Below are 12,975 nucleotides of genomic sequence, written 5' to 3'. Positions count from 1 at the left end.
AAACACTGTGTTTGATACTTTTTGTATTCGCAATTCCAGAACACCTGTAACTGAGCTCCCACCAGTCTCAAATCGGTGTGTCTATGTTCGCAGTCAGTCCACCAAAGAAAATACGAAAATACACTCCACTAGCCAAGTCTATCCTTTGCAGACTGATATTTAAGACAGGTCTTTTTTTTCTACGGAACACATACCAAAGTATTGCGCCATGTTTGGTTGTAAGAAAAACAAGCGATAAACAAAACTTATTTGACTGTAACCTTTAGTTGGTATTAATAAGTGACCAATAAATAAATGCAGCACACAATGAACTCTCTGTCGTTGAACTCATGTAATCTTATATCTCCTTCGCCGCAGGTAGAGACCAAATAAATACTGTCATGTTAAAACCAGCGCTAACTTTTTTTTAAAGTTAAAATAACTAAAGTCCTGAAATGACCTCCTGCGCTATTATGATTCCTGGTAGTGAAATAGTTCACCTTTTCCTTGTTGCATATCCCTAGCCTATACCGACAAATTAAAAGCGTTTTATGATCAAATAGCATACTAACGATAACGTAGCTGTTACAGGAGTGGACATATTGCTTTGATCAACTGACAACTCTGGTGTTTTATATAAATAGGCTTGAGACTTTACCTGTTATCTTTAGGATCTCCAGATTACAATATGTGTTGAAGAGAGGCTGTTTGGTGAATTTGTCTCCGTCTCTCCCAAAGTCATTCAACACAGATCCCACACAAGAATACTATTGTGCCACAGCGAACGATAGTCTGCGACAGTCCCTAGAGCGGGTGTCCGGACAGATCTGTCCCTCCCACAGGTGCTGCGGCATGACTGACTGGACAAACAGGTTTGATATGAATTGAACAAGAGGCTAGAGAAATGGGTTATTTTTACAGTTCAAGAAGCTCAAAATTTCCCTGATTGGTGATGGTGATTTTGGTTTTGCCTAGTTTCTTGCGCCTCTAACCACAATTTGCTAGTAGGCTAGATAGCAGTAGTTAGTAGTTGCAGTTTTGAAAGTCTAATTAGTAGGCCTATGCCTATAAAACATAGGCTTGTGTTGACTAATAGGCTACAGCCTTAGATTTCCAGCTGAGATAAAACAGTAGGGGAGAGTGGGTAAATTGAGCCATTTTTTACATTCAGCATCACTTCATCATGGGAAATATTGTATTATTTCTAACAAAGATATCTACATATATTTCTGGATGTTGTGTATCCCTGGAAATAATCAGAATTCATGGCCATTTCCTAGAAACAAGGGTGGCTCAGTTTAGCCATTTAGCTCAACCTACCCCATACTCCCCTACAGCATCCTAAAACTCATAAAGCCGTCTCTTCCAGAATTAATGCGTATGAAAAGCAAGACATCTTGGAGGGACTGTTAATTAGTGGGGTGTTTAAAAAACACAAGGGTTACATGTGGTTCGAATGCCTTTGCCCACCACATGCGTACATCGAATTGTCCTTTCCAAATGTCCTTAGCGCAAAAGTCCGAGTGTGCGTTTAAAAGCAAGCAGGTGTCGCCTGTGCCATGTCTGGTCTGTGGTGCACATCCTGCCCCTAGCGGTATTTCTCTGAAAGTCCATCTCACCTCAACTTTATCTCTGACCTGTTGCCATGGCAACTGTAAAGCGTGTGCTTACAAAAACAAGTGCTTGATCCATCGTCAGCGAGAAGCGGAGGTTCTTCATTCGACATCTACGGCGCCATCTTATTGCTTTGAGCGAGGTAGATCGAGACAAATAGACAAGGTTGTCATCATCACTGGTAATTATGAGCGGAGCTAGAGCTCGCATCGACCCGCCTGTTGCTACTGAGAATGTCTCGATCACCGGGCACAGTTCCGCGGCTGCTGCGCGGGAGCGCAAGCCAGGTGGAGGGGTTCTGAAGAGACTCAAGTCTCGGCAAAGCCAGGTGGATAGTAGGCCCGTCACAGAAGATGATCTTCGAACACAAGTTGGCCACATCACCCCTGAAGAGGTCCTAAGATTGCGGGTTGCTACTCGGGGTAGGCTATATCTATTTTCTACATGATATTGGCAGTGGTTGGCTGTTTATACAAATGGGTAGCTAGCTACAGGTTAATTTACATACAGTATAATTTACATAGCTACACTGGCGTTGAGTAAAACTGGCAAGCTATGCCTGTCTATTTACCTGAATAGCCTAGTTGCTATGACAAATCAGAGATCCCTTGCTAGATGTGGCGCAACGGTGTAAGGCACTGCATCTCAGTGCTAGAGGCGTCACTACAGACTGGTTCGATTCCAGGCTGAATCACAACTGGCCATGATTGGGTGGCACACAATTGTCCCAGCATTGTCCGGGTTCAGCGGGGTAGGCCATCATTGTAAATAAGCATTTATTCTTAAGTGACTTAAATAAAAAATCACATATACTGAACAAAAATATAAACACAACATGTTGGTTTCATGAGCAGGAATAATCCCAGACATTTTCCATGAGCACAAAAAGTTTATTTCTCTCAAATTCTGTGCAGAAATTTGTTTACATCCCTGTTAGTGAGCATTTCTCCTTTGCCAAGATAATCCATGATCATTACACAGGTGCACCTTGTGCTGGGGAGAATAAAAGGCCACTCTAAAATGTGCAGTTTTTTCACACAACACAATGCCACAGATGCCTCAAGTTTCGAGGGAGCGTGCAATTGGCATGCTGACTGCAGGAATGTCCACCAGAGCTGTTGCCAGATATCGGAATGTTAATTTTTCTACCATAAGCCGCCTCCAGTGTTGTTTTAGAGAATTTGGCAGTACGTCCAACTGGCCTCACAACTGCAAACCACGTATAACCACGCCAGCCCAGTACCTCCACATCCGGCATCTTCACCTGCGGGATCGTCTGAGGGGAGGGAGGGGATGCTGAGGAGTATTTCTCTCTGTAATGAAGCCCTTTTGTTGGGAAAAAACAAATTCTGATTGGCTGGGCCTGGCTCCCAAGTGGGTGGACCTATGTCCACCCATGGCTGCACTCCTGCCCAGTCATGTGAAATCCATAGATTAGGGCCTAATGATTTTATTTAAACTGTAACTCAGTAAAATTGTTTGTATGTTGCTTTTATAGTTTTGTTCAGGAAAGAAAGAAAGATAGATAGATTTTACTGCCCTTTAAAATAGTATATATTTTAAGACAGCCACTGACCACCTCTACTGTCTGTCCATCCCAGGGTACCTGTGTAAACCAGAGGACAACATCTTCGACATAGATTTCATCCGCTTTAAAATCAGAGACTTGGAGACAGGGACTGTGTTGTTTGAAATTGTAAAACCACCTCATACGGGTACAGTTCATATTCCCTCTCAGTGTGTGTGTGTGTGTGTGTGTGTGTGTGTGTGGGTGTGTGTGTGGGTGTGTGTCTGTGTGTGTCAGTGTATTACTATTGTAGTATGTCTGAGAAATACCCTGTATTTCTGATTGATCACCGTGCCATTGGTTTAAAAATATATCCTGTTTGTTGTTGTGTCTTTGACCTCAGAGGAAGATGAGGAGAATGGAGAGGGAGACATGAGTGCCGGACGTTTTGTATGCTACCAGTTCACCACTGCATTCCTACAACTGAGGACTGTGGGAGCCACGTGCGTATACTCTCTCTCTCTCTCTCTCTCTCTCTCACACACACACACACACACACACACACACACACACACACACACACACACACACACACACACACACACACACACACACACACACACACACACACAGTACTTATTATATGTTGACACCTTTCTCTGATGTGTCAGAGTGGAGTTTACGGTTGGTAACCGGCCTCTGAACAGCTTCAGGATGATTGAAAGGCACTACTTCAGGGATCACCTCCTGAAGAGCTTTGACTTTGACTTCGGCTTCTGTATCCCAAACAGCCGCAACACCTGTGAACACATCTACGAGTTCCCTCAGCTGTCTGAGAGCTTGGGTGAGTGTCACATTCCATCCATCAATCAATGACCCCGTTTGAAGCACTTTGGTACTGATGTTTTTGTGAAAAGTGCTACATAAATAAATAGTTTTGAGTAAATAAATAAAATGTGTACATTACATTTAGGTGGAACTGCAACCATTTACTGAAGGACATGCACATCACCTTTTGAATACATTTTCCAGACATTTTGTATTTAGCAGTTGTATATTTTTGACCTTTATTTAACTAGGAAAGTCAGTTATGAACAAATTCTTATTTTCAATGACGGCCTAGGACCAGTGGGTTAACTGCCTTGTTCAGGGGCAGAATGACAGATTTTTACCTTGTCAGCTCGGGGATTCGATCTTGCAACCTTTCGGTTACTAGTCCAATGCTCTAACCACTAGGCTACCTGCCACCCCTATGGATTGAAATAACATCAAAAACAGAATAATATGTTCCATGTTATGATTATGTTCCCTTCCAGTTCATCAGATGGTGGAGCATCCCTACGAGACGAGATCGGACAGCTTCTACTTCGTAGACAACAGACTGGTCATGCACAACAAGGCAGACTACTCTTATAACGGGGGCAGGCGTTGAGTCTGTTATGTGCCTGTTTGTGTGTGTGTGTGTATGTTTGTGTGTGTGCTGTGCCAAAGCCTATACTCACACAAACAGACTCTCACCCAAGTGTTGAGTACTGTAAGTTAAACAAACTCTATTGTCATGGCATAGCTGCTAGTATGGAAAAGTTTAAGAACAGCAGGACAGATCCACATTAGAGCCAAATAGACTACTGGCAATAGTATGGCAACATTCTGCCATATAGTGCTTTATCTTTCTCTCACCAAAAATGAAATGTGTTTCAGCTAACCAAGTGATTTATGTTAGTGTGTAAAAGGACAGTTAATGTACTGTTCACTCTTTGACTTTTAGGGGGAGTCATACTCATAAAGGACCAGACAATGCCCACATACATACATACAGACAGGCAGACTGACAGGCAGATAGGCAGACAGATATAGAAACAATCTCCCTCGCTCCCTCCTTCCCTCTCCTTCTCTCTATTTCTCTCTCTCTGTCGTTACCTGCTGTGCCCACCCGTCACTCTAGATGTATTAATAAGAGAGGAAGGGGGAAGACACACACAAACCCACTCACACACACTCACACACACACTCACTGTCAAACACACATGCCAGCTCACTCACATACAGTGCCTAGTGAAAGTCTACACACCACTTGCTTGTCCCCGGCAGGGACTTGTGAGTTTGTCAGGATCAAAATAAATATGAAACAAGCAAAGCCCAGGTAAGAAGTTAGAGGAAAACCTGCCTCAGTCTTCTGAATACCCTGGGATAGAGTTTTATTTTACAGCAAGACAATTACACCAATGTTAATGCCAAAGACACACCAGAATGGCTTTCAAAGTGGTGTTGAGTGTTTCTGAATGGTCCAGTCTCAGTCCTGACTTAAATCTGCTTGAAAAATCTGAAACAAGGTTTGAATATTGCTGCCCATCAATGATTCCCTTCCAAATGTACTGAGCTCGAGCAATTTTGACAAAAACTATGGATATATGTTGCCCTAAGAGTTGTGCATAGGTGGTAGAATCTTATTCAAGATGATTTACAGCTGTAATTGCTGACAAAGTTGCTTCTACCATATATTAACTATGGGGTCTGAAGACATCTTAATTATTATAATTTTTTTTTTTTAAGTTCTATACTTTTTCTTTCACTTTGAAAATGTGGAGCTTGTTGTGTATATTAGTAGGAAATAAAAACTAAATGTAATTTATTTTTTAAATATTTAATTTGAAGGCAGAAAATGTGACAACTGTGCAAGGGGTGTATATATTTTCACTAGGCACTGTACTTTCACCACACCCCCTCCCAGAGAGACCTACTGTAGCATGTCACCTGAATGTACTTGCATTCAAATTCAACTTTATTTATAGTGCATCCAACATGCAGGTCCAATAACATACTTCACAAACAAGTTGATCAGAGGAAGGACTCTTACGTTTACAGTCAAATCGGATTCAGAACGAAAGAATCTAAAGCAGTAACAGACAGGTATTGCAACTAAAACATTTCTGTACATAATGTATCCTTTATTTTTGGTGTTCTTCAGTGATTTGACAGGCACTTATAAATAGAACGTAGTATTATATTTTTATTTATACAAACTGAAAAGACAACCCTGGTCAGAAATTGTCATATAGGATACAGTTCTTTACCCAACTCTTGATTGTATTAATATGGCAGGTTGACACTTTTTATTACCATGTTTTATCATGTTATAAAGTAAAAAGTTGTAGTGTTTTTGATTGTTTCCTCAAGAAACACCAAAACTGCATGAGGCATCAAAATGTGTGAAATATGTGTGGATTTTAGGGAAATTGGTGATAGATCTTTGTTAGAGATAGCTAGAAATCAAATTGTGTATCCTTTTGTGTTTTGTAAACTACTGGTGTCCAGGGTTAAGTGTATACTTAAAATGTATCCAAAATAAACATGTGAATTTTCAAATTCCTTTGATGAGGTGCAACAACAGTATGTTTCAGCAATGTAATTCATTCATTCAACCTGTTAAGAAGTTACTTGGAAGGAGAGAGCGCCTGCTCTTCCGGGTTTCCTAAGAAGAAAACAGTGTCAGGTGTTGGCCACGAGGGGGAGTCATGTGACAAAGAATCAAGTGAGAAGAACCTGTCCTGTTTTGGTCAAGAAACTACTACAACAACAAGAACTAAATCACAGATGATCAATCTGTTGAATGATTAATGATTCAAAACCACTGATTCTTGAAGAATATAATTTGAAATGCCTAATGAGCTTACAACTGTCTTATCCTCAGTGGTGTAAAGTAACTTAGTAAAAATCATTTGAAGTACTACCTAAAGGAAAATTCCACCCTTTTGGTATTTGTTTCATTAGTGCATTGTTTGATATAGTCCCCAAATGTTTTGCATGTCAGCAAGCAAGTTTTCAAGATATATCACTTTCAAAGTACAGAAATACAGCTGGTATGATGCATTTAGCATCATATGATGCAAAATTCATCATACTAGTTGTATTTCTGTATTTTGAAAGTTATATATCTTGATAACCTGATGGCTGACATGCAAAACATTTTGGGACTATATAAACAATGGACTAATGAAACAAATACCAAAATATTGTTTTTGGGTGGAGTTTTCCTTGTAGTTTTTTTTAGGGGTATCTGTACTTTACTATTTATATTTTTGACAAATTTTACTTTTACTCCACTACATTACTAAAGAAAATGTGTACTTTTTAGTCCCATACAATTTCCTTGACCCAAAAGTACTCGTTACATTTCGAATGCTCAGGCAGTACAGCAATTATGGCCCAATTCACACACCTATCAATATAATGCATTGTCATTGCTACTGCCTCACTAAACACAAATAGTGTTTTTGTAAATTATGTCTGAGTTTTGGAGTGTGCCCCTGGCTATTTGTAAATAAATAAAAAACAAGAAAATTGTGTCAACTGGTTTGCTTAATATAAGGAATTTGATGTATAGCATTTTCTTCAACTTTTACTCAAGTATGACCATTGAATACTTTTCCCACCACTGCACTTAAGTACATTTTAAACCAGATACTTTTAGACATTTACTCAAGTTGTATTTTACTGGGTGACACTTTTACTTGAGTCATTTTCTATTAAGGAATCTTGACAAATGACAATTTAGTACTTTTTCCACCACTGCTTACCCTATCATAACCCTATGATAACCCAAAATGTAAGGTTGTAGAAATTGGATTTAGACGTAGTGTATTATTAGATCTGATACACAGAAAGTTTTGTAGAATGACACATTTTTTTTATACAAAATGGTGTAGTCTATTCAGTGATTTACGGTGAACACTTACTTACCCCCAGCTGTTTGAGTCCTGTGGGGTTTTGAACAAAACCTCCCTCTTTCTCCTTCTCTATTTTCTTATCTGTATGTACAGCTCTACATCTCCCCCTTTCTCAGTTTCTGTCTCTTTCCACCTCTCTTCAACTCATGTCCAAATCTCATTCTCTTTTTCTTCCCTCATCGCCCATTCCTCTCTCCACATTTCTCCGCCCCGCCTCCCTCCTCCTCTCTCTCGCTTGGGCTCTGTTTTTCCATTCTTGCTTCCTCTCTCACCTGGTAACCAGACCTCCGGAGAGAAGTGTTGAGTTTCCACTTTCCCAGAGAAGAAGACAATCTGAGCCTCACAAAAGCCCCCACAATGGAGCCTCAGCAACACTGTACCTCCCTGTCTTCCTACCCTGCCTCTCTCTCTCTCATTTTCGTTCTTTCTCCTGTCACTCTGTTAAATGGTTTTAAGTTAATTATATTATGTTTATGTGAATTGTCAAACATTTGTTCTGTCTGTTTGACGTTTACCTTCATGTTGCACTTCCGGTTCGGTCCACAAGATGACCCCTCCAGCCGAACTGCTCCTTTCAATACTGAAATGTGATACATAGAATTTTGCTAAATGACTGGCCAAAATCTAAACTGATGAAGAGTTTCTGCAAATCTTCAGCGAGTTTCTGCTCCTGCTGATTTTGTCATCTTGATATTTCCTTACTGGTGAGGTCACACAAAAGGCTTTGCCTGGGGGCCACTTGGCCACGTTACCATGGTGAAAGGTGAGAGGGGTTAGATGTAAATATACAAGCTCATGCTACATGTTGGAATACACACCAATTACAGCATGAGTTACCTCTCTCCCATCTCTCTCTCGCTCCCACTCACACACACACAGACACACACACACATACATACACACAGAAAATCAATCAATCAAACAGAAAATCAGGACACTATCAAACTATAGGCTTCTGAATCAGATAGTTCAATCTGCCCCTTCCCCATGAATCAATAACCATGGACTTCTATATAGGGGTCGTTGATTTTTTTTATTTTTTTTATTTAACCTTTATTTAACCAGGTAGGCAAATTGAGAACACGTTCTCATTTACAATTGCGATTGGCATCTGCCATTTCACCCCTCTCCCTTCTGGTTGGGATCAGTGCAGATGAAGGAGAGGAGAGGAGGCCACTGTTGATTATTGAAATGCACTTCCATGTCTGTGCTTTGGCAGGGGGGAGCGGATGAGGGGACAGTCGTATCCTATAAATAGCAGGGAGGTATGGCGTTGATAGGCCCTGTGGATGGAAGTGGGGGGAGTGGGGAGGGGAAGGATTAAAAGAGTACAGGGCCATATTCTGACTTCACTTGTGTGTGTGTGTGTGTGTGTGTGTGTGTGTGTGTGTGTGTGTGTGTGTGTGTGTGTGTGTGTGTGTGTGTGTGTGTGTGTGTGTGTGTGTGTGTGTGTGTGTGTGTGTGTGTGTGTGTGTGTGTGTGTGTGTGTGTGTGTGTGTGTGTGTGTGTGTGTCTTTGGCAGAGGTGCTTTGTAAATGAGAGCTGTAGATTTAGCCACTGGGCAAAGTCTTTCCCCCAAAGGTCCCTATGGGGGGGTTTCTGATCTGACGGACTGTTAACGTTATTTGGTGGTTGATCTGTCACTTGTCCATTGGTCACGACCACAATATTCAAATTTAGATCTCACATTGACCATCTTCAAAGGCCAAAGACATTATGGTAATGTTAAATATGTAATGATGGGTGTCTACACGGTTACCATGGTGTCTAGAAAACTGACATTTTCTGCACTTATGCAATGGTTAACCAACGTTAATTGCGCTGATGTATAATGTTTGTACAACCATGGTACTACTGCTTTAAAAGTGAATGCATGCCCAAGCCTGAAAATTACCATGAACCACACAACCCTCAAAGCTAGAGATTTTCAACAAGAAAACACCATCTATCAATATAACCTTCCTTTCCAAAGATAGCAATTGTAACGTTATAGCTCATGTGCGAAATACTCAAAGGGCAGCTAATAGTGCAAAAGTGGTCAATGTGTAGAAATGACATGATCAGTGAATTGTGAGTTGGTTGGGAGAGACTATAATGCAATAAGTAAGACAACGATGGATATAAAGTTTCCCTAATGGTGCCGTGTTTCCCGTAGCCATTGTCTTTGTAACTTTGTATTGACAAGCTGTCCGTAAGTGTTAGGCCTGTGCTAAGTCGTAGCTGGAAGCCTCTGTTGTGACTGTGTTGGAGTGTGTTGTGTGTATGTGTCACTCCCAGTTTCTTTTTTTGAAACACCTAAAATAGTCACCCAGTTGTCTGAGTAAAATAATGTGTAAATAAACTATTTTTTTCCCTCACTGTCACGAACATCATAGAGAGGAGACCAAGGCGCAGCGTGATTATAATACATACTTATTTTTAATAAAGAAATATACTGAACAAACTAATACAAAACAACAAAACGAACGTGACCACTATAAACACTGAGTGCAGACATGCAACATCACATAGACAATAACCCACAAAACAAACTGGAAAATGGCAACCTAAATAGGATCCCCAATCAGAGCCAACGATAAACAGCTGCCTCTGATTGGGAACCAATCTAGGCCACCATAGACCTACATATGCCTAGACTACACACACACACCTAGACATACAAAAACCCTAGACAATTCAAAACAATCATATCCACCCTCGTCACACCCTGACCTGACCAAAATAATACAGAAAACATAGAATACTAAGGTCAGGGCGTGACACTCACCACTTTCCTTTCTCCCCCTTTGCTTTTCCTTGCTTCCATATACTATCAATCATTTGATAGTATATGTATTGTGCTTATGAGATTAAAGATGTATCTAAATGAATTAAAACCAGCTAAACGTCCACCATTGTGTTGAAGCTGTCTGAGGCATTCCTCTACATTTCGCCCATTCTCTCCTCCCTTTGTCTCATTCCCTCGATAAACCCTCCCCTGGGGATGGAAGGATTGTCATACCAGGAGAACAGAGGTGGAGCTCTGCCCTAGCAGCACAGGTGTGCTTGTTTTTTTTCACTCCTTCTCCTAAAGCCTTCCCTTCCTCCTCTTACCACCTGCCAGTTGAACAATACCTCGATCAAAGTGAATTACTTATTTCCTCTTGGTGTCCTGTTGGTCTATTGGCTTCCTCCCCGATACCCAAGGCAAAGGCTTCCTGGCGTGCCATGAACCTACAACGCAGTGGCATTGGGCAAGTGATTTGTGAGGGAAATCTCTCACTCAGCAGTAATTTCCATTTCCCTGCCACTGTTAATTTACATGGCAGAGGTGCAAGATTCTACGAAGGCTTGCCCCGAATTTGCTACAATATGACAAAATGATCTCGTAATCTGTGTTGGCCTTGCCCAGCATTTATGTATTGAGAACGTACACAAAGCCATAGAACTTATGAAACCTACAGCCTAGCCACTAACACTCCCAGTCAAGCTGCATACTGGATCCTATTCCAACTAAACTACTGAAAGAGCTGCTTCATGTGCTTGGCCCTCCTATGTTGAACATAATAAACGGCTCTCTATCCACCGGATGTGTACCAAACTCACTAAAAGTGGCAGTAATAAAGCCTCTCTTGAAAAAGCCAAACCTTGACCCGGAAAATATAAAAAAACTATCGGCCTATATCGAATCTTCCATTCCTCTCAAAAAAATTTGAAAAAGCTGTTGCGCAGCAACTCACTGCCTTCCTGAAGACAAACAATGTATACGAAATGCTTCAGTCTGGTTTTAGACCCCATCATAGCACTGAGACTGCACTTGTGAAGGTGGTAAATGACCTTTTAACGGCGTCAGACCGAGGCTCTGCATCTGTCCTCGTGCTACTAGACCTTAGTGCTGCCTTTGACACCATCGATCACCACATTCTTTTGGAGAGACTGGAAACCCAAATTGGTCTACACGGACAAGTTCTGGCCTGGTTTAGATCTTATCTGTCGGAAAGATATCAGTTTGTCTCTGTGAATGGTTTGTCCTCTGACAAATCAACTGTACATTTCGGTGTTCCTCAAGGTTCCGTTTTAGGACCACTATTGTTTTCACTATATATTTTACCTCTTGGGGATGTTATTCGAAAACATAATGTTAACTTTCACTGCTATGCGGATGACACACAGCTGTACATTTCAATGAAACATGGTGAAGCCCCAAAATTGCCCTCGCTAGAAGCCTGTGTTTCAGACATAAGGAAGTGGATGGCTGAAAACGTTCTACTTTTAAACTCGGACAAAACAGAGATGCTTGTTCTAGGTCCCAAGAAACAAAGAGATCTTCTGTTAAATCTGACAATTAATCTTGATGGTTGTAAAGTCGTCTCAAATAAAACTGTGAAGGACCTCGGCGTTACTCTTGACCCTGATCTCTCTTTTGACGAACATATCAAGACTGTTTCAAGGACAGCTTTTTTCCATCTACGTAACATTGCAAAAATCAGAAATTTTCTGTCCAAAAATGATGCAGAAAAATTAATCCATGCATTTGTTACTTCTAGGTTAGACTACTGCAATGCTCTACTTTCCGGCTACCCGGATAAAGCACTAAATAAACTTCAGTTAGTGCTAAATACGGCTGCTAGAATCCTGACTAGAACCAAGAAATTTGATCATATTACTCCAGTGCTAGCTTCCCTACACTGGCTTCCTGTTAAGGCAAGGGCTGATTTCAAGGTTTTACTGTTAACCTATAAAGCGTTACATGGGCTTGCTCCTACCTATCTTTCCGAGTTGGTCCTGCCGTACATACCTACACGTACGCTACGGTCACAAGACGCAGGCCTCCTAATTGTCCCTAGAATTTCTAAGCAAACAGCTGGAGGCAGGGCTTTCTCCTATAGATCTCCATTTTTATGGAACGGTCTGCCTACCCATGTGAGAGACGCAGACTCGGTCTCAACCTTTAAGTCTTTACTGAAGACTTATCTCTTCAGTAGGTCATATGATTGAGTGTAGTCTGGCCCAGGAGTGTGAAGGTGAACGGAAAGGCTCTGGAGCAACGAACCGCCCTTGCTGTCTCTGCCTGGCCGGTTCCCCTCTCTCCACTGGGATTCTCTGCCTCTAACCCTATTACAGGGGCTGAGTCACTGGCTTACTGGTGCTCTTTCATGCCGTCCCTAG

At 41.3% G+C, this 12,975-nt stretch overlaps 2 protein-coding genes across 2 annotated transcripts in view; one reads left to right on the top strand and one right to left on the bottom strand.

The window, feature by feature from the left end:
- The window catches only part of LOC139535996 (trichohyalin-like), a 35,578-nt gene extending 34,751 nt beyond the window's left edge, over positions 1–827 (bottom strand). The window contains exon 1 of the mRNA XM_071336047.1: positions 638–827. The gene's annotated coding sequence lies outside the window, so the exon portion shown is untranslated. The remainder of the gene's footprint in view (positions 1–637) is intronic.
- Positions 828–1,635: 808 nt separating this feature from the next.
- On the top strand, positions 1,636–6,490 carry LOC139535997 (protein unc-119 homolog B-like). Its single transcript, XM_071336048.1, has 5 exons — positions 1,636–2,015; positions 3,195–3,308; positions 3,504–3,603; positions 3,772–3,944; positions 4,417–6,490. Exons 1-5 carry the CDS (start codon positions 1,781–1,783, stop codon positions 4,530–4,532), a joined length of 738 nt encoding a protein of 245 aa, XP_071192149.1. The 5' UTR covers positions 1,636–1,780; the 3' UTR covers positions 4,533–6,490.
- The last annotated feature ends 6,485 nt before the right edge of the window (positions 6,491–12,975 follow it).

Source organism: Salvelinus alpinus, chromosome 12, assembly GCF_045679555.1.
Source record: "Salvelinus alpinus chromosome 12, SLU_Salpinus.1, whole genome shotgun sequence".
Classification (NCBI taxonomy): Eukaryota; Metazoa; Chordata; class Actinopteri; order Salmoniformes; family Salmonidae; genus Salvelinus; species Salvelinus alpinus.
The sequence above is the reverse complement of the archived record's forward strand: the minus strand, read 5'-3'. Positions and strand labels throughout refer to the sequence as shown.